This window comes from Panthera leo, chromosome B2 (assembly GCF_018350215.1).
Source record: "Panthera leo isolate Ple1 chromosome B2, P.leo_Ple1_pat1.1, whole genome shotgun sequence".
NCBI lineage: Eukaryota > Metazoa > Chordata > Mammalia > Carnivora > Felidae > Panthera > Panthera leo.
In genome coordinates, this window is record NC_056683.1 from 150,344,444 (window position 1) to 150,368,931 (window position 24,488).

At 60.8% G+C, this 24,488-nt stretch overlaps 1 protein-coding gene and 2 long non-coding RNA genes across 3 annotated transcripts; 2 read left to right on the top strand and 1 right to left on the bottom strand.

Annotated features, from left to right (window-relative positions):
• Positions 1-620: 620 nt before the first annotated feature.
• THBS2 (thrombospondin 2) lies at positions 621-22,326 on the bottom strand. Its single transcript, XM_042940318.1, has 21 exons — positions 22,264-22,326; positions 19,634-19,705; positions 17,452-18,008; positions 16,209-16,293; positions 13,548-13,744; positions 12,380-12,520; positions 11,747-11,843; positions 11,122-11,292; positions 10,806-10,982; positions 9,957-10,130; positions 9,145-9,272; positions 8,922-9,074; positions 8,252-8,470; positions 7,229-7,336; positions 6,476-6,635; positions 5,113-5,231; positions 4,327-4,561; positions 2,451-2,678; positions 1,730-2,001; positions 1,180-1,277; positions 621-768 (listed from the first exon to the last, which is right to left on the bottom strand). The coding sequence occupies exons 2-21, from the start codon at positions 19,683-19,685 to the stop codon at positions 621-623; spliced, it is 3,519 nt and encodes a 1,172-aa protein (XP_042796252.1). The 5' UTR covers positions 19,686-19,705; positions 22,264-22,326.
• On the top strand, positions 5,223-11,852 carry LOC122220610. Its single transcript, XR_006202952.1, has 5 exons — positions 5,223-5,799; positions 6,598-6,878; positions 9,870-10,081; positions 10,322-10,385; positions 10,928-11,852. It is a non-coding gene; the product is annotated as an uncharacterized LOC122220610 (long non-coding RNA).
• On the top strand, positions 12,877-15,916 carry LOC122220611. The gene is made up of 2 exons (XR_006202953.1): positions 12,877-13,408; positions 13,560-15,916. It is a non-coding gene; the product is annotated as an uncharacterized LOC122220611 (long non-coding RNA).
• Positions 22,327-24,488: the final 2,162 nt, after the last annotated feature.

Sequence of the window (24,488 nt, forward strand, 5' to 3'; positions counted from 1 at the left end):
TTTCATGTCCTCGTGAAGGTATGGGGTCAGACACTACGGTGAGCCAAGTATCTTTCTAGACAGATAACTACAGAGAACCCCCTCCCTCCCTCCCTCCCTCCCTCCCCCTTTCCTCCCCCTTCCCTCCCTCCTTCCTCTCTCCCTCTTCCTCCTTCCCTCCCTCCTTCCTCTCCCTCTTCCCTCCTTCCCTCCCTCCCTCTTCCCTCCCTCCTTCCTCCTTCCCTCTTTCCTCCCTCCCCCCTCCCTCCCTCTTCTCTCCTTCCACCTTCCCTCCTCCCTCCTTCCCCCCTCCCTCCCTCCCTTCCTGTTTTCAGCAAAGGTAGCAATCTAAAATCTAAAATGCCATGGGGGGCCCAGAAGCTGTAAGGAATGCACAGTCACAGGACGGAACGCAAGGTGAATGGGCAAAGCCTGGGAATAACTGGAAAGTGTTTGCTCCACCAGAGACATTCACATTCAATTTAAAACAAACAGATAACGAAACGGGACACGACGCAAGCCAGCAAACAAAGCAGCTGCCATCAGCGTATTGCCGTGACGTGCCTTTCAAGGCACGAAAGTTACATGCGTGTCTGTCTCTCCCCCACTCTGTGCCACAAGCCGCCCACAGAGCCGTGTTCTCACCCACCTCGGCATTCGTATTTGAGGTCTGAGAAATAGACCATTTCCTGCGAGAACACAAACAGACCCAGCCGCCCGCCGGCATACGTTTGGTCATAGATGGGTCCCGAGTCCGCCATGACCTGTTTTCCTTCATGCACTAAGACTCTGAACACAGGGGTGCGGGGGAAAGAAACAAGGTGTGAATGGCAGAGGGCGGGAGGTCCGTCCTCACGGGGCGCCGCCCCAACACCCACCCCTCCCCACGACAGGTGCTTCAGCCTCAGCCAGAGTGCTCTCCAGTCCCCACCACCTCGGCCTCCCTCCCCGTGGCCTTCGGGTGACATTGAAGCCACGTGCGCTGGGCCCACCCTCTAGGCCGGAGCCTAGGTGGTAGGGAGGGGGCCCCGACCTAATGCCCGGAGCAGGACCCCACGTGCTGACGGCTCCCTGACAGGAGGGCAGCACGTGGGCGAGTCAGCCTCACGCTCAGACAGTGAGTCTGTGCTTCCCCCGTCCTGGCCTCTCACTAGTGCTGGGGACACTGGGTGGAAGTCGCTGGCACTGGGCCACCCTCACCTTATGTAGCCCGTCTTCGGTCTGTGGGTCAGATGCCACCTGTAAGCAGTGTAGTCTTTCCAGCCAACGTTTTTGGGGTCGTGCCATAACGTGCGCACCTGAGAAAACATCAGTCTTGAGTACGGGTGCCGTCCCACAGCACGGACGGGAGCGCCTGTGGCTCACGCGGCCATGAGCCTCGGGAGCGGACCCAAGTCCGCCGACAGGGGCCAGCAGGTCAGTGCCACCGGCACAGGCGTCAGAGCCAGAGCCACGGGTGCGATTCCGGATCCCCTGCTTCCTCAACGTGGGACCTTGGGCAAAACAGTTGGCCTTTGAAAACCCAGTTGTCCTCACCTCTAGAAGACAGTAGAATCACACGTAACTTACAAGAGGATCATCGACCGGGTTTACGGAAACACCAAGACCAGGCATGGCGTCTTTAATCGGGTAGGCGCTCAATACGGGACTGTTAAAATTACCGTCGCTTGGGTTACAATTAAGGAAAACACAAAGGCTGGGCATCTTCGGGGCGAGACCGGCTCTCTTGAGCGTGCTCCCGGCGCCTCACCTGGCCTTGCGTGTTCCCGGTATGCCAGAGCGCGTTCCTCAGGTGCTCGCCGGTGCCCGTGGTGGAGTTCACCACCTTGAGGGACACGCCCGAGTAGCCATAAGCCCGCGTGGGCTGCTCTTCCCAGTAGGTCTGGGTGACCTGCTTCCACATGACCACGTAGAAGCGGCTGCTGGACTGGTAGCCGAAGACAAAGCCGGCGTAGTCATCGTCCCGGTCGGTGTTGACGTAGAACGTGCCGCTGAAGTCCACGGACCCGAACTCGTCAAAACCTGGATGTCAAAGGGGACTTTCGGTGGCGAGGTGCAGGCGGGCCCGGCCCCGGAGGACGTGCCCGGGTCGGCCCCGGGACCGGCGGGCGTGGGCCGGAGGAGGCTGGGCTGGGCCCTTGTCTCACACCCACCTCCGCTTCGTGGCTCTGGGGTTCATGAATGTCTGGGATCTAACATCTTCAGACCCCACTTCCTGAGTCTGGCAGACCGTTACTGTATGACATAGTATCTTGTAAACCAAATCCACACATAAGATGGCTTACTGAGCACGACCTCACGGATGCCTGCCTCCCCATTCCCTCCGTCGAGACCATCTGGCAGGCGTGGAAGGACGGGCACCCCAGAGACCACCCTGACCCCACCACACGGCTCTACAGAGCCTCCCGCATGCCCCGTGGGCACCCTGCCCCCAGGAACCACGAAGGGCGGTGCGAATCCCGAAGGCTCACCGACAGCGATGCCGGGGTCCGAGTTGGCCGTCTGCACCAGCTCCTTGCCCTGATGGCGAATGACCCAGTTGGGGTCGATCTGAGTGGTGCCCTTCGGGTCCAGGTGGACCATCTGGAAGTTCCTGAAGTCGGTCTCGCTGATGGCACTGTTCTCGGGACACACGTCATCGATGTCTGGGATGCTGTCGTTGTCAAAGTCGTCTTTGCAAGCGTCCCCACGCCCGTCCCCTGGCGGCGGATAGCCGAGAAAGAGAACACACGGTGGGTGGTTGGCCGTCAGCCTTTCCTCGGTGTTCTGTGGGGCCCTCATGCTCATCCTCCCTACTGCGTGGGGCTGGGGGGCTCCCGGGAGCCTGGCGCGGTGCTCAGAGTGTGGACAGCAGGCTCCTGCTCACCCCCGCGGGGGTCCCCCGAGACTCGGCCTCAGGCTGGGGGTGGGGGGCTGCGCCTCCAGCTTATTCTCTGACAGGTTCCAGAACGTCTCCTGACAACTTTCATCATCACCCTTGCCTGAAATCTATTCGGATTTAAAGCGGAGCTCTTACTCTACCAATGACTCTCCTTGGGGAGGTACGGACTTTTCTCTGGAACCTTCTTCTCAACCTGTCCAGTGAGGTGGTGGGCGGGGTGCGGGCCTGGCAGGCCCCCAGATCACTGGTGGGGGGAGGCGCGGGGGGCCTTGGCCTGTGACCCCCACAGCTGTCCCGTCCAGGGGACGGACGTTAATGTTCTCAGCTATAGCTCGTTTCACCAGGAGAACAGGCACGGAGCCCGGCGGATTCCCGCCGCGTCCTGCGGGGTCTGCTCGGCTGAGCGCACCTGAGGCCCACGCTCGCGCAGGAGGAGCCGGAAAGCACACCGCGCGCTCAGGGCCGGCCTCTCCCCACCCCGGCCCGCCCCCGGGCTCCCGCGGGTCAGCTTGAGCCGAGCGCTGGCTCCAGGCAGGGTTCCCGCCCCCTGCTGGAGTCGCCCGCGTGGCTCTGCGGTGACCCCCGGAGCCGCCCTCAGATCCCGGGTCCCCCACTCGCCTGTGAGTCACGTTGGCTCGGACGCCCACACCCCGTCTCAGGTCCCAAAGGCTGGGCGGCCCACACGCGCGGGGGCCCCCGAAGCCACCTTCTCACGGCTCCCCCGGGACCCCCGAACACGGCGTGCACCTCGCCGCCTACTCCACACCCTCCCCGTGGCCCCACTTCCTCAAGACCCTGCCCCCGACGCTGCCCACTGGTGGCGGGCCGCGCGGGGAACCCCGTTCCTTTTCCTGACATTTCACACCCCCTTCTCCTTTGCTTTGTCCTTGAAAGAATAAATCCCCAACCCTCTCTGAGCCCAGATCCCACCTCATCCCGCTCGTGACAGGCACGTCTCTGCACAGACCGCTCATAGCTTCTGCGTGGAGCCTATGGGCTGGCGGGCACCCGCGAAGCTGCGGCACAAGGGCGGGGCACGGATCGCCCGAGGGGGTGGGGCATGGATTGTCCGAGGAGGCGGGACACATACTGTCCGAGGAGGCGGGGCACCGATCGCCTGAGGGGGTGGGGCACGAATCGCCCGAGGGGGTGGGGCATGGATCGCCCGAGGGGGCGGGACACAGATCGTCCAAGGGGGTGGGGCATGGATCGCCCGAGGGGGCGGGACACATACTGTCAGAGGAGGCGGGGCACCGATCGCCCGAGGGGGTGGGGCACAGATCGTCCGAGGGGGCGGGACACAGATCGTCCAAGGGGGAGGGGCATGGATCGCCCGAGGGGACGGGGCACGTATCGTCCGAGGGGGCGGGGCACGGATCGCCCGAGGGGGGGGGCACGGTACCTCAGAGGGTACCTACCGTCTGAGGGGGCGGGGCACGGATCATCCGAGGGGGCGGAGCACCTACCATCGGAGTCCTCCTGGCCAGGGTTGGAGACAAGCCGGCAATTGTCCCTGTCGTCTGGGACCCCGTCGTTGTCATCGTCTGAGTCACAGGCATCGCCCTGGCCGTCGTGGTCGTGGTCGGCCTGGTTGGCGTTGGGGATGTAGGGGCAGTTGTCTTGGTTGTTCTGGTGGCCATCGTCGTCGATGTCATCATTGTTGTCACACTGGTCTCCCACGAGGTCGTTGTCCACGTCAGTCTGGGGGACAGGGCAGGGAACGGGCTGAGCACCTGCCGGGTGGACGGGCGCCAGGCTGGTCGTGGCCGCAGACCTTGGGGCTGGGCCGCCCCCTGCTGCAGGCGAGCGGCGGAGTCTGCGACTTGGGCAGCACCCTGTGTGACCCAGCTACATGGACTCGCTTCCCGGAAAGAAGAGGCCGGAGAAGCAAGCGCCTTTGTGATGTCATCTGCAACAGTGTATCCCACAGAGGACAGCAACACCTTACGTTCTGTGTCTTCCAGAGGCAAGTCTGGAAGAGAAGCCAGTCCCCACGTTTGTGTCAGGGAAACAGGTAGATAGCAGGGGGCGGGTGCCCGGTCCCCTCAGACAGGGAGGGCCCACGAACGCAGCCGTGGCCACCGAGATTGAAGCCTGCTCAATAAAAGTTTTCAATTAAAATTATTGAAAAGCCCACGCTGTCCCTGCGTGGCAGCACTAATGGAAAGCCACAAAGACACGTATATCCATGAACGATTAGGTGCCCTGACCCCCTTTCTGCTCACACACACCCCCATCGGTCACCTAATCACCTGATCAGGGTTGTGCACCAGGGGACAGTTGTCGCAGTGATCGCCCACGCCATCCCCGTCTGTGTCTCTCTGGTCCGTGTTGTAGACGTAGGGACAATTGTCCCGCTCGTTGAAGACGTCTGCAGATGTTCGGGGAAAATGAGTGTGCTAGCTTAGAAAGAGCACAGAGCTTTTCCCGGCACATTAAGTAACTTACAGCCGAACTTCGGTTTCGTAAAAAAGGAGCTAAGAATACGGGAAAGTGTAAATATTATCAGATCGTGAAAGAACGTATGTCAGGTTTCCCATTGAAGCCCAAGATGCCTTAGTTTAAAACAGAGCCACTCTCGGAGGCTTCCGGGTGATTCTGCATGGCAAGGAGCTGTCACCCGTGTTCACACGTGTCACCTCTGAGCTCCCCGTGTCGAGTCTTTCCCCCGGATCCATTCCACAAACAGGCCGCGAGCCCGTAGGAACTGAGCATGGACATGCTACGCGGAGGAGCGTGCCCACGGCAGAGGCTGGCAGGTGCAATACCTTACTTCAAGAGCCCTGGAAGTGGATAGTGGATCCCAGGACACTGGGGCCGTGAGAAACCTGAATTTACAGGGGCAGCAGCAACCCCGTCCAATGGCACAGCCAACCCTCACGATCGCTGCATCGAGAGGAGCGCGCGAGACGGGCCGAGGCGCCTCTCGCCCGGGCCAGGTGGGGCCCGAGGGAGCAGGGCGGGGGGCAGCGGGAACAGACCCCCAAGAAGGGCTGGGGCGCGCTCCAGCCGCTGCCGAGACACAAAGAGGCGTGAGTCGGCTCAGCCTGCAGACGCCTGGTGGGCGGCGGGCGACCGCTGCCGCTGGCGGATGGGCTCCTTTCCGGGGCACCGACCTCTCCGGCTGAATGTGGCCTGATGGTGTCCGAGGCTCCTGACAGCCGGGGACGCTCGGGGTGCTTTGCCATGGCCGTGCCGTGAATAGCTGGAAGTAAGGGTGTGGGCAGAAAAAACCCGGGACAGGGCGGCAGACGCGCCTCCCTGCGGTGTGGTTTGGTGAGGACACAGGACGGAACACTTGGGCCTCTGACGGTGACGCGGTCACAAGTGCCAAAACAGGGGACACAAGCGTGAAGGACACGGGGCACAAGACTAGGGGGCTGGGTCACGGAAGGAAGATGCCACATCCGTGGTTTCACGAAGGGAGTTCCTGAGGCTGGCGACCCCGCCAGCGACCCCGGGAAGGACGGGCCTGGCGAGGCTGGGCTCCCGCGAGAACAGCTTAAGGCACCGTTTACCCTGGCACCGGTCTGCAGGTGCGGCTGAGCCTGTGTGGCACCCGCGGGACGGAGCGCCAGGCGGCAGACACGCGTCCGCGGCAGGGGCAGAACTGACCGTCTCCGTCAATGTCCACGGAGCACGCGTCGCCCTCGCCGTTGTTGTCCGTGTCGATCTGCGCCGGGTTGTGCACATACGGGCAGTTGTCACAGCGGTCCCCGACTTCATCTTTGTCATAGTCGAACTGGCGGGGGTTGAAGAGAAGCTGGCAGTTGTCCTACGGAAAGGCAAGGGAAGAGGTTGGGACACCGCGAGGACGTCGCCGGGCTGCACATCACTCACTCCGGGAGGATCAGACGACCCACACGGAGCCAGTCGGCCTCGGCCCCGCGCTTTCCTGCCGTCAAACCACTTTCTGATTATCTATGCGTCTGCCGCTGAAATGGAGAGATTTCATGGCAGAGACGACATAACCGTATACGTCACGCTGAGAACAGGTCTGCCAGCGTCACGTGAGCGAGTGAGTGAGGGGTTAGTGGGTCAGGAGAGGCGGGTGTGGTGAGGCTGTGCGGAGACAGGCAGCCTAGTCGGTCCCTTCTGTGAATGTGAAGTCACCCGGTGGACAGTTTCCCCGCAGGTTTCAGTAAAGGCAAGCACATCGCTCATGGTGGGGACAGCGGCGCCCCAGCTGGCACCCACAGGAGGGCAGGCGGTCCCCTGCACGCAGACGCCCACGGCCAGTCGCGCTGGCCGGTCACCGCACGCTGCACACGGCCTGCGCCCTGTCAGGGCTGGGCTGCGTGTGCGGGATCGCAGATCCCGCCGAGTGCGGGGCCCCCGGGACAAAGCTCTCTTCCCCGCCACCCCCACCTTCTCATCGTCCACGCCGTCATTGTCGTCATCATCGTCACAGGCGTCACCGGTGCCGTCCTTGTCAAAGTCTTCTTGCCCGGAATTCGGCAGCAGGGGGCAGTTGTCCTGCAATCAGAGGGCACACACGAGTCATAACAACACTCGGGGGGGCGGAGGGTAAACCCTCGGGCACGCAGCTGACGGTGCCAGGGTCACGCGCTGTCCTCAGGGGGGGCGAGGCCAGGGACGCGCGTGTTTCTCCTCAAGGCTGCCCTGGAGACGCCGCACCGCCGCCCGTGCTTCCAGACCGGGGAAGCTCGTGCCCCGTGCCCAGGACCCCGGCGGCCACGGGAGAGCAGAAACCCAAGGAGAGGGAGGGGCTGCCGCTCTGGAAGCCCGGAGGAGGGCCGAACCCCCGGAGACCTCTCACGTCCCGACGTCAGAGTCCCATTCTGCACATTCGTGCCCTCCGCCCTCCTCAGCCAACAGGTGCCAGGAGTCAAGCACAGACCTCTGTTCAGAATCCAGGGCATAGAGTCCAAATCCTCTCCCCCGTGACCGGCGTGATTAGAAAAATCACTTGGCTTCAACGAGCCGAGTTGTAATTCAAACCTGCGTGGCGGTGGTGAAGCGTGTATTTCAGTCGTGTTCACCCTTGGGTCTCAGAAGTTCCAGGGTGGCCTCCAGACAGATCCACAGGGACCTAGGTCCCATCGAGGCACGGCTCCTGGGGCCCGTCCGCAGCCAGCGAAGGGTTGGTGGCCCGGCTCCCCCAGTCCCACGAACGTGGGCGAAACCTGAGTTTCTCCGGCAAGTTCCCTCACTGAGAGCAGAAGCCCAGGTGGGGCGGGGGTGCAGCTGGGAACCACCTCGCACCCCCAGCTCTTCAGACCGACAGATTGTCTGCAAGTGGCCACAGTGGCCCTGGATGGGACTTCCCGGAGCCAGTGGGAGGTGGGGTGGGGGGGGCGGCGGGGGGAGCAGAGGGTGGAGGGGAGGCAGGAGGTGGAGGTAGGGGGGAGGCAGGAGGCCAGCGCTCACCTTGATGCAGTGGTAGGTGGCATTGGTGGAGCACACCAGGTTCTTGTTGGGCCAGCCGTCCAGGTCCGAGTCCTCCCCGCAGATGAGCCCGTCTCCCGCGTAGCCCGTCTGGCACTCACACTTGTACATGGGGTCGCTGAAGTGTCCCAGGTAGATGCACTCCGCGTGCTTGTGGCAGGCGTGAGTCTTGTCTTTGCACGGGTTCTCAGGCTCACACACCTGCGGGAAGGCGGCCTCGTGGTTAGGACGCACCGAGACCCCACCCCTCACGTGCGGGTCTGAGGCCGACGCTCCGGGACAAGGGCAGGGGTGCAGGGCCCCGCCCGCCGGGTGCCGCAGGGACCCGGAGCCCCGGAGCTGTGCTCTCTGCTCTCCAGAAGCGACCCTGAGGTCCAAGCCCGCAGGTGACCGTGCGGGGTCGCCAGCATACAGTGGTCGCGCCGGTCCTCTCGGGCTCCCTGCGGGAAAGTTCAGGTCTGCCCCCGCCAGGCCGATCGGTCAGGGTGGTGGACAGGCTCTGACAGCCCTCCGCCTGCTTCCCAGGAGTCAGCACCCCTTGCCTCCTCGCCCAGGGAGGCCGCCTGGTATTCTCTGACTGCCCCCCAGTGCTCTGGGGTCTTCCCGACTGATTTACAGCCTTTTCCCAGAACACAAGCGGTCGGTTGCTCACCTGCTTCTCCGTCCTGGCCACCTCCAGGCCGACGCCAAAGGGCTGGGTCCCTTTGTAGCGAGGGGGGCACGGCAGGCAGTGGAAGCCGGGATTGGTGTTGACGCAGCGCTGGGCTCTGCCCACGGTGAAGCAGACGTCGGTGACCACGGCACACTGCGGGATGAGCGGGGGTGAGCACCGACCCCGGCTCCGCGGGCACCCCTTCCCCGGGCCGGGCACCCACCTCGTCCAGGTCCTCACAGTGTGTGCCGTTGCCCAGGAAGCCCACGGGGCAGGCGCCGCAGGACCAGGAGCCGTCTGGAAAGCTGCTGCACTCGGCACCGGGGAAGCACGGGTTGGACAAGCAGCCGTCTGCGAAGGACAACACAGAGCAGGGTCGGCTCGGGCGGGCGCACCCGGGAGGCCACCGGGACGCAATCATCTGCGCCCGGGGAGGCGTCTGTCCAGCACCCGGGTTCAGTAAGGGGAAACTGAGTCACTTGGTATATGCTGGCAATGTGCTTGCCCTCCCAGAATTTATCTTTAAATAGTAAAAGATAGGGGCGCCTGGGTGGCTCGGTCGGTTAAGCGTCCGACTTCGGCTCAGGTTACGATCTCACGGTGCGTGGGTTCGAGCCCCGCGTCGGGCTCTGTGCTGACAGCTCGGGGCCTGGAGCCTGCTTCGGATTCTGTGTCTCCCTCTCTCTCTGCCCCTCCCTGATGCACACTCTGTCTCCCTCTCTCTCAAAAATAAATAAACATAAAAAAAAATAGTAAAGATAGAGGCTACAGGCGCATAGGCGCATGGGGGGCTGATGGGTGATTGTCGTCACGCAGGATGTTCCACAAAACCGTGGAGGAGCACGGCTGTTAAAAGCAGTTGTCCTCATGAGCATAGAACTAATCTCTCCCTTCTATATTTCCTACTTTTCTACTTTTTATGTCTTCTATTTTTATGTTTTTAACCAGAATAAAAACGCGGTGGCTTCTTCAGAGGGGCTGAAGCGTGCAGACCACAGGGACACAGGCGCTTTCGTGTCCCGCCCGCACACCCACCTACAGGACAGCTCCTCTTATTGCACATCTGACGCTCTTGGACGTCCCCCACGCAGTCCTTGCCCCCGTGCTGGGGCTCGGGGCTGTTACAGACGCGCGTCCGCTCCCGGATCCCTCCGGCACAGGTGACCGTGCAGGCTGACCACGGGGACCAGGGGCTCCACCGGCCGTCGACTGAGGGCAGAGAGCACAGAGGGTCAGCGCGGAGCCTGACCTACACGGGGGCTCCCGGTGGGAGGGAAAGAGCCGGGATGGAGCGGGGTCTCCAGACGTGGGAGGGAAACTGGAAAGAGCATCCTTTCCTGAACCTGAGCTCGGGGGTGATGCGGACGACAGGTTTCAGCTGGCTTTGTTTTCCCTCCCAGGGGGAGAAGTCCCACAGACCGGGGTCTAGAGGTGGAAAGCTGCCCACACAGGCACACCTGCCAGGTGAGGGGTGCTTGCATCTGAAACGTCCCATGAAGCTCAAGTTCATCTTATTGGACAACTTGGCAGCGAGAGGATCACCCTGCACTCCCCTTTTCCCTGGCTGTCTCTGCACTTCATGAACGGGGCTTCCGGAACAGGGTCCTGGCACCCCGGGGCCAGGGGCCAGCTGGCTACAGGCTGCAGGGGGCCGTCTCCCGAGACCCCCTGTTCCATGCTGTCTACCCATCCCCCGGTAAAGGCACGTGTCACACTGCCCAGGGGTCAGGCTGACTTGTCCCTTAGTTAGCAGTAATTTAACTGAGCTGGTTCACCATCAGGATGTACCCTCAGGCCAGCTCCGGCAAGGAGCCAGCCAGGGGACAGCACGTCTCTTCTGCCCAGTCCTGCGCTGGGCCCACCCCCCGCCTCCACCCCACTTACTTGGACACGGGGTGCCCTGGCAGCCTTTGGTCTCCCGGCCACTCCCCTTGCAATTCTTGCCCCCCATCTGGGGGACGGGCGAGTTGCAGAGCCGGATGCGAGTGATGTTGCCCACGCCGCAGGTCACAGAGCAGGAAGACCACGGCGACCAGTGGCTCCAGCCCCCGTCCTGCCGGACTAGCACACAGAGGAACACAGAGACATCAGGGTGAGGCAGGGGCTGGCCGTCCCAGGCGTCTGCTCACGCCCAAGCCGGAGAGCCCGTCCCTGCGATCTGGCCCCGCCCTGCGGACGAGGAGTGGCCTCTGACACTCACTTCGGTGGTCACACTTGCCCAGACTGCACGCCCGCGTCTGGATGGACGGCCCCAGGCAGGTGTTGCTGGTGACATCACACGACCGCCCTCTCTGCTGGGTGCCCGGCCCGCAGGTGGCGGAGCACTGGGTCCACTCCGCCCACGGGGACCAGCCCTCCTCGCCGTCCAGCGCTGGTGGGAAGCACAAGGGCCTGTCGGGCCTCTGCCCACCCTGCCACGGACGGACCGCCCGTGAAGTGGCCCACGAGGCAGAGTCCGTGCGCTCGGGAGAGCAGGTGTGCCCCCTCCCACGAGCAGGGTCCCCGGCGGGGCAGACGCCCACACCTGGGTCGGGACTCAGAGCTGCTCTCCCCAGCAAGACGGAGGGCACGTGGGGATGCCCACGGAGAGTGACAGAAGCCAAGAGGCCTACTGTCCCCGCTCTGCACTGCTCCCTCCCTGCCAGGTGACACGACAGGACCCTGAACTCCGAGGTCGTGGGTGTGGACGGCCTCGGGGTGAAGTGGCCCTGATCCCTCCCCTCCATCCCGCTAAGCCCCTCCACCGCCTGCGGGTCACCGGGAAGACAGCAAACAAGCAGGAGGCGGACGAAGCAGATGGAACCCCCCGCTCCTCGCACACTAACAGTGGAAGCAGGAAGGACAGCATTCTCCCTCCACGAAGGACGGGTTGGCACAGGTCGCCGGCGGGCAGGTGATTTGGTGGCAAACGGTTTTAAATTTCTGCAAGCAGAGAAAGGTGTCTGTGTGACCCTTTTGTCTCCAAAAGCAGGCGTCAGGGCAAGGGCGGGACTCAAGGGCCCGGAGGGCGGCTGTGCCCGTCCCGACGCCGCAGGCCCTGGAAACAGAGGAGGGCCTTCTGCACACCGCAGGCCGAGGGACCAACCTGGCGTGCGCTGCCCGACCCCCCGAGGCCGCCATCGTGAGAACGGGGTGCGTTCGCCAAGGGGAAGAGGCTAAGCTACCCACTGACCTCTGTGTGGGCAGTGACCTGCACCCCCAGGCCCCCAGGAGCGGCCTGAAGCTGCACACGCCCGGCCCCCTCCCGCCTCCCGGGAGACACCAGCCGGACCGGTCACCTCCTGGAGCTTGTCTCTCGTGTGCGACGCGGTGAGGTGGGCTGGAGCCCTACTTACGGTCAGTGCCCCGTGCCCGCCCTCGTATCAGCTGTCCCGGCGAACCTGCGCGCGTTTGCGGCCCGCAGGGGAGACCGGGGAGCCCGCCTCCCTGCCCCGCGCAGAGGTGTCCCCGGCCCTCACCTTGCAGGTGCATTTGGTGCAGCTGTCCACCACCCAGGTTTCATTTTCCGCGAAGAAGCGGCCGTCCTGCCAGCAGGCGGACATGTTCCTGGTCTTGGGCGGGCCGCCGATGAGCTCCCAGAGGACCTGGTTGTCGTTGGACTGGAAGATCGAGGGAAACGTTTACGTGTGGGCGGAAGCAACGTCCTCATCGCGCTCACAGACGGGAGAGGAGGCTCCTCCCTCAGGGAAGGGTGCCCCCGGCCCGTGTAGCACTGACTGCCGTGCGGCCGGCTCTGCGGGAGGAGAGCTGGGGCCACGTGAGGCCTCGCCACGCGGGGTCACGTCCCAGCGATCCCAGCGGGCTGCCGACCGCCTGTCACCCTCCAGGGGTGCTCCACTCACGTGGCCGCGTCCCACGGCGTCTGCCCGCCCTCCTCTGAATCCCTACCTCTTCCTCCTGCACACAGTGGGTGCTCAGCGGGAGGCAGTGGGTGCGGGCGGGGGTACTGTTTGAACTCTTGCCCCCATTCCTGCCCCAGGGGCACACACCTGCTGGAAAGTTCCAGAAGAGGCACAGCCTCCTCCGGGTGCTTCCCCACCCGCGCGTCCTGGCCGTGCCCATTCTCCCGACCGCCCACGGAGTGGGGGTGATCGGGTCCCACCCCATCCCCAGCCCCTTGACATGGAGCAGAGGGTGGGGACGGCTGCCCGCCGAGCGGCTGTGCGACGCCACCAGGGCGTGAGGCGACCCCAGACCTGCAGACCTTCCCGGCCACTCTTCCCCGCTGCCCCTGTCACTTCTGTTAGGCACCATGTGTTCCCGTCCCCTGGGCCCAGCTGAGGGCCTGTCTCGGGTCACGCAGCTATGAGAACATGGCTCCCGTCAGTGCCCTTTTCTAAACCTGAAGGGACCCAAGACGGTGTTTTCCTTCTGACGTCCCCTTACGTCCCGGACCCGCGGCCAGTCCTCCCACACCCATCCTGTTCAGGCTCGGGGACACGAGCGTCCCCCGGGTAAGAGCCATCCTGGAGGACGTGGAGCCACAGGTATCTGTCGTTCAGGGTCCTCTGCCCGCGCACCTGCCCTCCACTGCCCTGCGCGTCAGGTGGGGCTTGTCAGTGCGTCAGAGGGGGCTTGCGGGTGAGGTCGCGCCTGTATGGCAGGAAGCAGCCGCCAGGCACCCACCACTTTCCGCAGGTTCTCGTGAAGCTGGTTCACGATGACGTGCAGCCCCGACAGCTCGGTGATCATGGTGCCCAGTTCCTCGCAGGAGCGTTCGCACACCTCCGGCCTCCTGTGCGCGCCTGGGCCCGCGTACTCCGTGGCCACCTGAGGGCTCAGGTGCAGTGTCTCCGTGTTCTCGCTGATGGCGTTGGCTTCGGCTGCGGGAAGCAGTGGGTGCAGTGAGCACGGGGGAGAGCGGCCGCGCAGACGTGGGCTTGGGACGGAACGAAAGAGCGAAACACTGGGGCTGGGGCTCTGCACCCACATGTGGCTCAGGCAGAGGAGAGGTGACCACCTCCTTTGCTGACAGCCGTCCCTGTGCCCCGGAGCCTGCTCCCCAGCACGTGTCCCCGCAGCTCCTCGCTCACCCTGTTCTCTATCCAAACACCCTTTGTTTTGGCCCCTTGCTCCGCATCAAGATGGATGCAGCCGGCGGTCTTCACGCCAAGAAGTGTCCACCAAACCTCACCTGCCTCTCCCTCATTCCCGTGTCCTCTGGAGGGAAGGGCAGACGCCCTCAGAAGCACGACCTTGGGGACTCCCCCTCGCTGCCCCTGAAACCGCACAAACCCCCTGGGGCTCTCGCATGGGACGTACGTGGCCAGGACACAAACAGCAAACTACTTGGGCCGGTCCGGAGACAGGCGTCATCCCCCGAGGGAGCCGGGCCGGCCCAGCCATGCCCCCAGCCCTCCAGTCACTGTCACAGGAGTGAAATGCCCTGTTTCTCTCAGCATCTCACTACTGAGTTACACCTTCTGGAAGCTACAGATCTGCCAGGACTACTGCTGGGGACTTACTACTTGGTCATGAATCCTTGCCGCAATCACTCTGACCTCGGGAGTTCCCCTGGCTTACTGCACGGAAAAGGGCACAGACCACATGGACATAAACGCATCAGTCACTGACCATAGGTATCAGATGGGAAACGGTCCCGCACCCACAGATGTGCCCCGGGGCCTGATTTCAGACAGACCTGAGCAGGACAGGACAACACACAGTCAGGGCGTCTACTCCCCCTGATGAAAGGCCTGGCAGGGTCGCCCGGGGGCAGAGCTGGGACCGGGACCGGGGCGCCCTTCCCCCCCTCAAGGGTGAAATGTCCCCCCCTGCCCACAGAGCAGACCACCAGGCATGACGCTCAGCTTTTACGTAAACACAAGCACAGTCTGTCCGTCAGGGTCCCGAGAGCCGCTCTCTGCCTCCGTGTTGTTGAGCCTTCCCGGAGGGGTTAGTGTCATACGTCTGTTCACTATCTTAGCCCCTCCTGAAACTTTTGCTTTTTAATGACCACTTCCTCCCCCGAGAAAGTCAGTGGCTAAAATCACAGGGGCCAATAGTTTGCACGTTAGCCAAGCTGCAGACACGGGGTGAAGTCTGAGTCGCAGCGGCTGCGGCAAACGAGGGGCCGGTCACAGGAGCCGTTACAAATGTCCCTTCACGCCACAGTCCGGCCAAAACGCACTGTTCTAATCCTCACCTGCCCTGAATTTCCACTGAGTGAGTGTGGAAGATCTGCCGAGGGACAGGGGACAGGACAGAGGGACAGGGGACAAGACAGAAGGACAGGGGATAGCCTCAGACAAAGATGAGGCCTCCGTGGGGGACCGTCAGCCGCCAGCCAGATGCAGGCCGAGGAACAGAGCGGGCATCCCCACGCCTAAGATGTGGGAGTGACAGCTCCCAGCTCCAGGGGGGGTGCGGGTCCCAGAGCCACACCTGTGCGTTATGGACATCACATCCTATGTATTCCTGACACGCTGATCATGAGAAAACGATTTATCTTTGTCATAATTTACAGTTGACATGAGGAAGGGGCCTCGGTGCAAATAAATCACAACGTGAACCATATTGGGAGACTCTCGGCCCAGGTGGGCACACAGGTGGTCACACACGGCAGCGGTGGGACCCCCGGAGCCTCTGTTTCTTTATGGTAAAATGAACAAGCCTGTCTCTAAGGTGTTTTGAAGATTCAGTGACACACTGAGTTTAAAGAGCCCAGCAGAGTGAACTTCATAAATTAAATGCTCAAGAAAATGTAGGCAATTATGGCTGGAGGTAAATTCAAACTGCGATTAGCATTCGATGCAGGATTATCTGTCAATGGTTCAGGCAGCGAAAATGTTTCCAGAATAGGGCTGTGTCAACAGCCGTGAAGAGTGAAGAAAACCTCCATCAACGTAGCCGACAGATACCCATGCTGTTACCCAGAGAGGTGATCGTCACCCATTAACAGACAGGAAAATTTTCGTGTAATCATGTTAAAATGCAGAGATTGGTCTTTTGGTTTATGAAATTGATTATTTTGTATTATTAAAATATGTTCGAAATTACTGTTTCAAGCAGTTTATCATTTTCAGATGTCAACATGTCCGAGTTGACCAGCTAACTCCTTCAGAGACAATAACGGCACTTTATTACAATATTTTTTCTTAAATCCCCACTAGCCCCCCAATACACATGCACACACACACACACGGGCACGCAAATGCATGTACAGGCGCACTCACCCACGCGCGGATACACGCACTCACACACGTGCGCATACACGCTCCCGTCGCAGCAGAAATCCATCCGAGACGAGAAATGAGATGTGAAATACACTGTTCAAAACACACCTACCTCCCTGACTTTGCTGACAACCTTTCTTGCTTAGAACATCTTCCACTGAGTTTTCGAACACTAAGTAGATGTTCTGCAGCAAACCCTGGAATGCACGTGAGGAGACAAATAGAGCAACAGATACACATCAAACGATGCCAAGCTAAACGACGTTTTAAAAACACAAGATGTCATCTTATTCCTGTGCTGCTACACGCAGCAGGCTGGAACTCTCTTTATCGTGGGTCAGTCTGGTGTCTGGCTGACGGGCTCGGAAGGGCACGCGGTCCCGGACGTGGACACTCGGTCTCAAAGGTGAGCGTCTGTGCTCCCACGGCAGGGCCACGGGGGCTTCCTGACGGCCACCAGAAGTCAGTTCAACACCCGGGTAAGGACGCCAGCCTCGGGCTCAACTGAATTTAAACGCACGATCGTTTCCCCAGAAGACACACGATAACGTGCCAACACTGCGCTGTAGGTTCTAAACCCGTGTGGTTTTAGAAAGATCTTCCAAAAACTATTTTAACATGAACATATTTTAAGATGAACATGGAATTTTTCCCTCATAAACCAACAGCCCTCTCCTTAAAAAGCATGGCTCTTACTCTGCTCTCCTCGTCTCTCAGTGCTAAACGGGGAGTCTGGAGATTACCAGAACATTCCAAGGGGGCCGATTCCTTGGCCATCAAATCCGTCTTCGGCCAGAAAAATGACGGCCGTTTGCCCAGGTAAAAAGCACACCGGGACCACGTGCCCTGCTTATTTGTGGTTTAGAAAGGGGTGTGTTATCTGTGCGTGTATGTGTGTGTGTGTGCGTGTGTTGTCCACGTGAGTGTGAGTGTGCACACATGTGCATGAGTACGGTGTTCGTGCACACATGTGTGTGATTGGGTGTGTCAGTGCGTGCACCTCTGCGTGTGCTCTGTGTGTGCGTGTGCACGTGTGTGGTGTTGTCTGTGTGGGTGTGTGTGCACATGTACAGTGTGTGCACATGGGTGCCATTGGGTGGGTGGGTGTGTGCACATGCGTGTGATTGGGTGTGGGCGTGTGTATCCATGTGGGTGCGTTTGTGTGCACGCGCGTGTGTGTGTGCACGTCTGTGTGCCTGCACGTGGCGGGAGCCCACGTATGTCTGCGTGGTGCGTGTCTCCCGGGCCTGACCTCTTCCAACACGGCATCACGTTAAGAGATGCCCTCGCCGCTCAGCCCCCAGCAGAGCCCGTCCCCGTGCCTCGTGCCGCGGCCGCGACCCTGCTGTACGTACCCGGAAGTGATTGTCTCGAGCAGAGCCTTTGGCCACATACATCCTGCTCTTTTCTGTCTGCAGCTGCTCGTAGAAAGGCTCGTCCAGCGTGAAACTGTCGATCAGGTCGCAGCCCACGTACAAGCTGTAGGTCTCCCCTGTCACCTGCACGGTGATGTTCTTCCACTGGGAGTCAGCCAGGCCCACGTCCTCCAGGGAGATAACGTGCTGAGCGCCGTCTATCCAGTAGGTGAGGTCCAGCGTGTCGGCCGGGCCGTTGGACACGATCTCGAACTGCCTCTGGGAGGCGCCGGGGCCCTCCAGAGCCAGGAGCGTGCCCCGGGACTTGGGGTCCTGCTTCAGGCTGGCCGTGAGAAAGAAGCCCTCTTTCTGCCTCACGATCTTGGCGATCTTGCCGAGGTAATCTGCGCTCACGGGTGGGATGTAGTCAAAGCGGACAAAACGATACGCTGGCACGTTGGGGTCAGGCCCCCGGAACTGCTTGGCCCCGATGGTCTTCCGGTTTATGTTGCTGATGCTGAAAAGGTTGAAGGCGGTGTCCTCGTCCTGGTCACCAGCTGCCCGTGGGGACAGAGCAGGGAGGTTACCGCGGGCACGAACCCGGAGGGGCCTTTTTACACACGGGGAAGCAGACCCTGATCCCAGGGGGTGTCCCCTTTCCGCTGGGTGCTGATGGCAGCTCTTATGCGGCACCGTTACCCTCTCTCTCCCCGGGCCGCTACCCACAGTGGGGCCCCGGAGGCAGCTGCTGCTCGTGCTGCTCGTCCGTGCCCGTTCGGGAGCGAGCCGGCGCCAGAAGGCTGTGTCCCGATCAGCCCGCACTCCGCAGCCAGGCCTCCTGGGGGGAGGCAGCGCTGCCCTGATTTGGGCCCTGGGGCACCTTCCGGAGCCCGTCCCGCACCGGGCTCTCTGCTGCTCTCCCACCCAGATCTGAGGCTTAGGCGCAGCCCTGCTTCTACCATTTGATTGCCCAGAAAAAATTCCTGCAGAAGAAATGCGTCTTTGTCCTTGCTATCCACGCTCTCTCCGTCGCTCTCTTATGGAGACCACCTGACTCCCACAAGTTACGCCGGTGTCTCCATTTGCGGAAGTTTATCCGCAACCCCGCCGAGCACCCCGGGGAAGGCTCTGAGACAGCGGGAGTCTCAGGCCTGCGAGTAAAGGGCTTTAAGTCACCATCTGGATGACCGGACCTTCCCAAAATGTAACAGGGTAGACGATTCAACGCGATTCACTGAGCAGGAAGTTTAAACGAAGCATGGCTTTTCATCCCCTGTGCGGCGAATCAAAGCACGAGCTTCAGAGCTGCTTACAGAGGTGTCAGCCGGCCACCACCTTGGCAGAGCCGCTGGGCAATCCGCCAAAATGCTTAAAGAGTTAACAGCTCTGACTCAGCAACGTTCCTTTTGGAACCTGTCCTGAGGATATAATCTCAAATACCGGGAGAGACGTAGTCACAGCTGGGTTCCCTGTGGCGTCACTTACACTGGCGACGCTGGAGTAATGCTGTACCTGGAGACTGGTCTAAACAACAGCACGATCTACCTTTGGATGGAATATTATCCAGTCATTAAAGGCCATGTTGTGTGAAAATAAGCACACGGAAAAACACTGATGTTGCATTTTCAAGTAGGAAAAAAAGTAGGAAGAAAAGAAGTTATAGAACACCAGGCCCTTCCAGTGTTAGAAACTCAGCGTGTAAAAATATAAAAGCTGACTGTGCATGGCCAGTGTTGTGTCACCAGACGAAAGAGTGTGTTTCTCTAATACCTAGATTTTCCAAAAAGAGAGAATTTCCTACTGGGGCACCTGAGTGGCTCAGTCATTTGAGTGCCTGACTCTTGATTTGGGCTCGGGTTGTAACCTCGTGGTTCGTGAGATCGAGCCCTGCGTCAGGCTCCATTCTGTCAGTGCAGAGCCTGCCTGGGATTCTCTCTCCCTCTCTCTCTGCTCCTCCCCCCCCCACTCATGCACATGCACTCTCTAAATTAATTAATTAATTAACAAACTTAAGCAAAGATTTAAAAATAAGAAATAATTTCCTCTTACGTGGACTCAGAAGTAAGTAAATATTTATTTAAAAGGAAGTTCTGAATGTTCTACCCTGGTAGGAACCTCAGCCACAGCCTTACCTGCGGGGGCGCGAGTGGCCCCGACAAGCAGAGCCACTGTCCACACTCACCTCGCGCGCCGGACGCAGCCCAGAGGGCGAGCAGGACCAGATCCCAGAGCATCCTGCTTCGGCGGAGGAACCCTGCGGACAAGTCAGGCCCTGGTTACGCAGGCGCACAACACGCACGGCAGTGATTTCCAGTGTCGACCGCAGTCTTCACCCACACGAACGTTTACGCGGTTTGTGCCTCGAAACCAGCAGTAAGTGCATTTGTGGGAAGTAAAAGCCGGGTAAGAAACGGGCCTTTCAAGTGGGGCTCTTCCGACTCGAGCTCCAATCATTGGGCGAGCATTTGTTGACAAAGCAGGGCGCTGATCACATTCCCAATATTCATATTATCTGATCTCACGACGACCCGAGAGGCAAATACTATTGTTATCATCCCCATTTTGCGGATGGGTAAGTGAAGGACCGGAAAAGTTAAGCGCTGGCCCAGAGCAAGGCCGCTGGTGAGCGTGGCCAGGCCTGAAACCCAGGAAGTGTGAATTTAGAAAAATTCCGGCACCATCGAGACAATAATCTACGAAGGCACCGTTGAGCAGATGGCCAAGAAGAAAAAAGTCAGGCCTAACTTAGAATAAACCTTAACTGTACGCAGGAGAAATAAACTGAACTCGGTGTGTCCCAACCACAGGAAAACATAGCATTCTACTTAGCAATCACTTTTACTCGGCTGTTCTATTTTCCTGCGGGCCTGTTTTTCCATTCTTGAGGATTTTCAGTTGGCATGGTTCAGGCCAGCAGACGCTGGGCCGGGAGTCAGGAGACCTGGACGGAGGCCCGCTCCGCCGTTAACCCCTGCCCCGCCTCGGGGCTCCCGTGCCGGCATCTCGCAGGGGCGCGCGGGGCACGGAGCTCCCTCCCAGCGGTGGGCGGCATCCGGCTCTGAATCAAAGCCAAACCGAGACCCCAGCCCGGCTCTCAGACGACGGCAAAGCTCGTTAGCGCCTCGGGGTCGCGGAAATCCTAAGGAGTGCCCCCCCGCCCCCCAGAAGCATCTGGTAAACTGGAAACAGTCATCCTCCTGGGCTGGAGGAATGTTCCCCAGGAGAAGAGGCCACTCTGCAGGCCCCTGGGATCCCTCCGGAGTCCGGCTCCCGCCGCTCACAACCTCCTCACAAACAAGTCGGGGCGTCGTTGTTCTCACGTGGCCCCGGCGAGCGGCCGGCCCCGGCGGGCAAGCCCTCGCGGCCCAACCTCCCTGCCTCAGTTTCCTCACCTGCAGAATGAGGAATAGTTGTGTAAATCCCGTGCCAGACAAGGTCACCGTGAGAAATGAGTTCGGCGAGTTAACACTGTAGAGGCTCACGCGGCACGGTGGGCGCGGAGGCATCTGCTGAACGTGCCGCGTGGCTGTCCCCCTGGCCCGCTTTTCCCGCGGCTCTCCGGGGGGCAGCCGTGCCGCTAATAGGTTCCTCAACGGACTGAGCCACACGCGTCAACACTCGGGTGCTCAGAGCCACACCTGGCGCTCAGTGAGCACCGCGTTCGTGCTTTAGGAGGAAACGGGGCCAGCGCCTCCGGAACGCCTCCCCTGTGTCCCCTCGACCAGATGCGTGCCGTCTGTCCCCGCAGAGGGGACAGCTGGCTCTGGCAAACCGGGCTCCGTCCAAAATGTGCTTTTTCAAGTCCTGGGGGCCCAGCTTCCCAAGTGTCAGCTACACAGCGTAAACGGAACTCCGTTCCAACAAAATCAAGCCCTCTGCCCCCTGGCAGCGGAGCGTCTCTGGGTATGCACGCTCTGCCGTCGGTCACATGAGTGAGAGGGACCCACGGTGTCCGGTGGGAGCGCGACGGCGGCAAGGGCTCAGCGGGACCAGGAATCCCTGGGCCAGCCGTTCCGTGCCCACGGCTGGTCCGCGGCAGCACCCGGGCCGTGTCACGTCCTAGGACACGCAGTCAGGCACCCGGACACACACTCACAGTGTGTCCGTGGCCCCATCTTCTCCAAAGACTTTCTGCAGCGGAATGTGATTAGAACTCACACAGATGTGTTCACACCCGTTTGTACGAGCCATCCGAGCAACGGTCACCACCGGGAGGTGTGCGGTCCCTCCCTCGAGAGGGGCCCGGTCGCACGGGAGCCTCCTGCCCCCCGTGGCTCAGCAGCGCCTTCTGGCGCCGCCCGGGCCTCTCCTGGTGCTGATCGTCCCCCGCTCGTAGCCACAGCCGGGCGGGGGTCCCCGGGCTCCTCACACACCCACAGCGTACGCTGCTCCTCCCTGATACTCAAGCACACTCTCACTGTCACAGACGCTGAGAGTTGGAGTGTCTGTAACCTCTCTCGTGACCGTTTTCACTTTTTCAGGAGGGCTTTTCTCTGACGCCCTCCTCAGGGTCCCCCATCAATGACCAAGACACAAGCGTGCGCCCCGGCTCACGGGCAGGTACGCCCGCAGAAGGCACCAGGACCGTGGGACCAGACCACCTCCGAGGGAGCTCGCGGCGCGGCCGCTGCGGCCGCGAGGCTTCCAAGCGCGAAGACGCGTTAACGGTCAAGCTTCACCTTACAGCATAGATCGGTTTGCACTTTTCCTTCTCCCTCCTCAGAAACCAAAACAGCCTTTTCTGAAAATTAAAGTACAACGCAGTGGCTTTCTAATAACTTTTACAAGGTAAATCTTTTATACAGTTCTTACCTGGGACGCCGAACGGCTGTGGCGAGGGCTGACTGGGTGCCGGGGACGGAGCCCGGAGGACCAGGTCCACGGCGTGCGGAGCGGGGGTCAGCAGCCTCCTCTTTATATGCTCCGGTCTCCTGGGTGGTGCTGTCAGTCAGACCCGGGAGGAAGCGCGCTCAATCCATCCTTCGAAGCAGTGACATAATCCCCCTCCGATCTCGCATTCGCTCCGAGCACCTGGCACACGGGTGCTGGGCTGCCCGCTCCCGCCGGCCCCTCCGGCTGGGGGACGGCAGAGGCGGAGCCACGGGAGAGGGGAAGGCAGGCAGGCGCTGGCTTTTCCTGTCTTCTCTCAGGAAATAAAACGCTATAAATACAACCAGCGAGGTTGGCTGCAACTCCCCTTTTCGGCTTCAGAGACAGAATGCAAGTTCCAGGGTTTAAACAAGTTTCACGCCGGCCGGGCTGAGGAGGGCTTTCCAAAGCAGACAAGTCACGACCGAGAAGACGCAAAGCATACGCCGCCGGGGTCGATGTGCTGAGGAAGTTATTCTGTGGCTGAATTAATTTATCATGTGCAGAATAACTCTTTAACCTAAAGGGAAGTCGGGAAATGTTACTTTCTGCAGTTAGATGACTAAGAAATAGGACAGAGAGGATCCACATCCCACATCGTGTGCTGGCTGCACCCCTAGGAGGCCTCCCCTGCAGGGGCCCCGGACAGGGCCACGTCCGGCCGCCACTTCATCCCCAGTGGCACAGACAACCCATCATCAGCTTCCGTGGGCTCAACTAACGGGACAGCCTGCAGAATAAAGACTTGTGAATCCCAACAGTGGTAGCAGTCGGACACACACCCTGCCCTCCCCAGAGCTCACCATCTCCTGGGCCAGTGTGGACAGTGGTCAGAGGAAGGAGGAGGTAGACAGAGGGAGGAGGTAGACAGAGAGAGGAGGTAGACTGAGGGAGGAGGAGGTGGACAGAGGGAAGAGGAGGTAGACAGTGGGAGGAGGAGGCAGTCAGAGGGACGAGGAGGTGGAAAGAAGGAGGAGGTGGACAGAGGGAGGAGGAGGTGGACAGAGGGAGGAGGACGTAGACAGAGGGAGGAGGTGGACAGAGGGAGGAGGTAGACAGAGGGAGGAGGAGGCAGTCAGAGGGAGGAGGTAGACATAGGGAGGAGGAGGCAGTCAGAGGGAGGAGGAGGTGGACAGAGGGAGGAGGAGGTAGACAGAGGGAGGAGGAGGTGGACAGAGGGAGGAGGAGGTAGACAGAGGGAGGAGGTGGAGAGAGGGAAGAGGTGGACAGAGGGAGGAGGAAGCAGTCAGAGGGAGGAGGAGGTGGACAGAGGAAGGAGGAAGCAGTCAGATGGAGGAGGAGGTGGACAGAGGGAGGAGGAAGCAGTCAGATGGAGGAGGAGGTGGACAGAGGGAGGAGGAGGCAGTCCGATGGAGGAGGAGGTGGACAGAGGGAGGAGGAGGCAGTCCGATGGAGGAAGAGGTGGACAGAGGGAGGAGGAAGCAGTCAGAGGGAGGAGGAGGTGGACAGAGGGAGGAGGAGGCAGTCCGATGGAGGAAGAGGTGGACAGAGGGAGGAGGAAGCAGTCAGAGGGAGGAGGAGGTGGACAGAGGGAGGAGAAAGCAGTCAGATGGAGGAGAAGGTGGACAGAGGGAGGAGGAGGCAGTCAGAGGGAGGAGGAGGCAGTCAGAGGGAGGAGGAGGTGGACAGAGGGAGGAGGAAGCAGTCAGAGGGAGGAGGAGGTGGACAGAGGGAGGAGGAGGCAGTCCGATGGAGGAAGAGGTGGACAGAGGGAGGAGGAAGCAGTCAGATGGAAGAGGAGGTGGACAGAGGGAGGAGGTGGACAGAGGGAGGAGGAAGGAGTCAGAGGGAGGAGAAGATGGACAGAGGGAAGAGGTGGAGAGAGGGAGGAGGTGGACAGAGGGAAGAGGTGGACAGAGGGAGGAGGAGGCAGTCAGAGGGAGGAGGAAGTAGACAGAGGGAGGAGGAGGTGGAGAGAGGGAGGAGGTAGACAGAGGGAGGAGGAGGTAGACAAGGGAGGAGATGGACAGAGGGAGAAGGAGGCAGTCAGAGGGAAGAGGAGGTGGACAGAGGGAGGAGGTGGATAGAGGGAGGAGGAAGGAGTCAGAGGGAAGAGGAGATGGACAGAGGGAAGAGGTGGAGAGAGGGAGTAGGTGGACAGAGGGAAGAGGTGGATAGAGGGAGGAGGAGGCAGTCAGAGGGAAGAG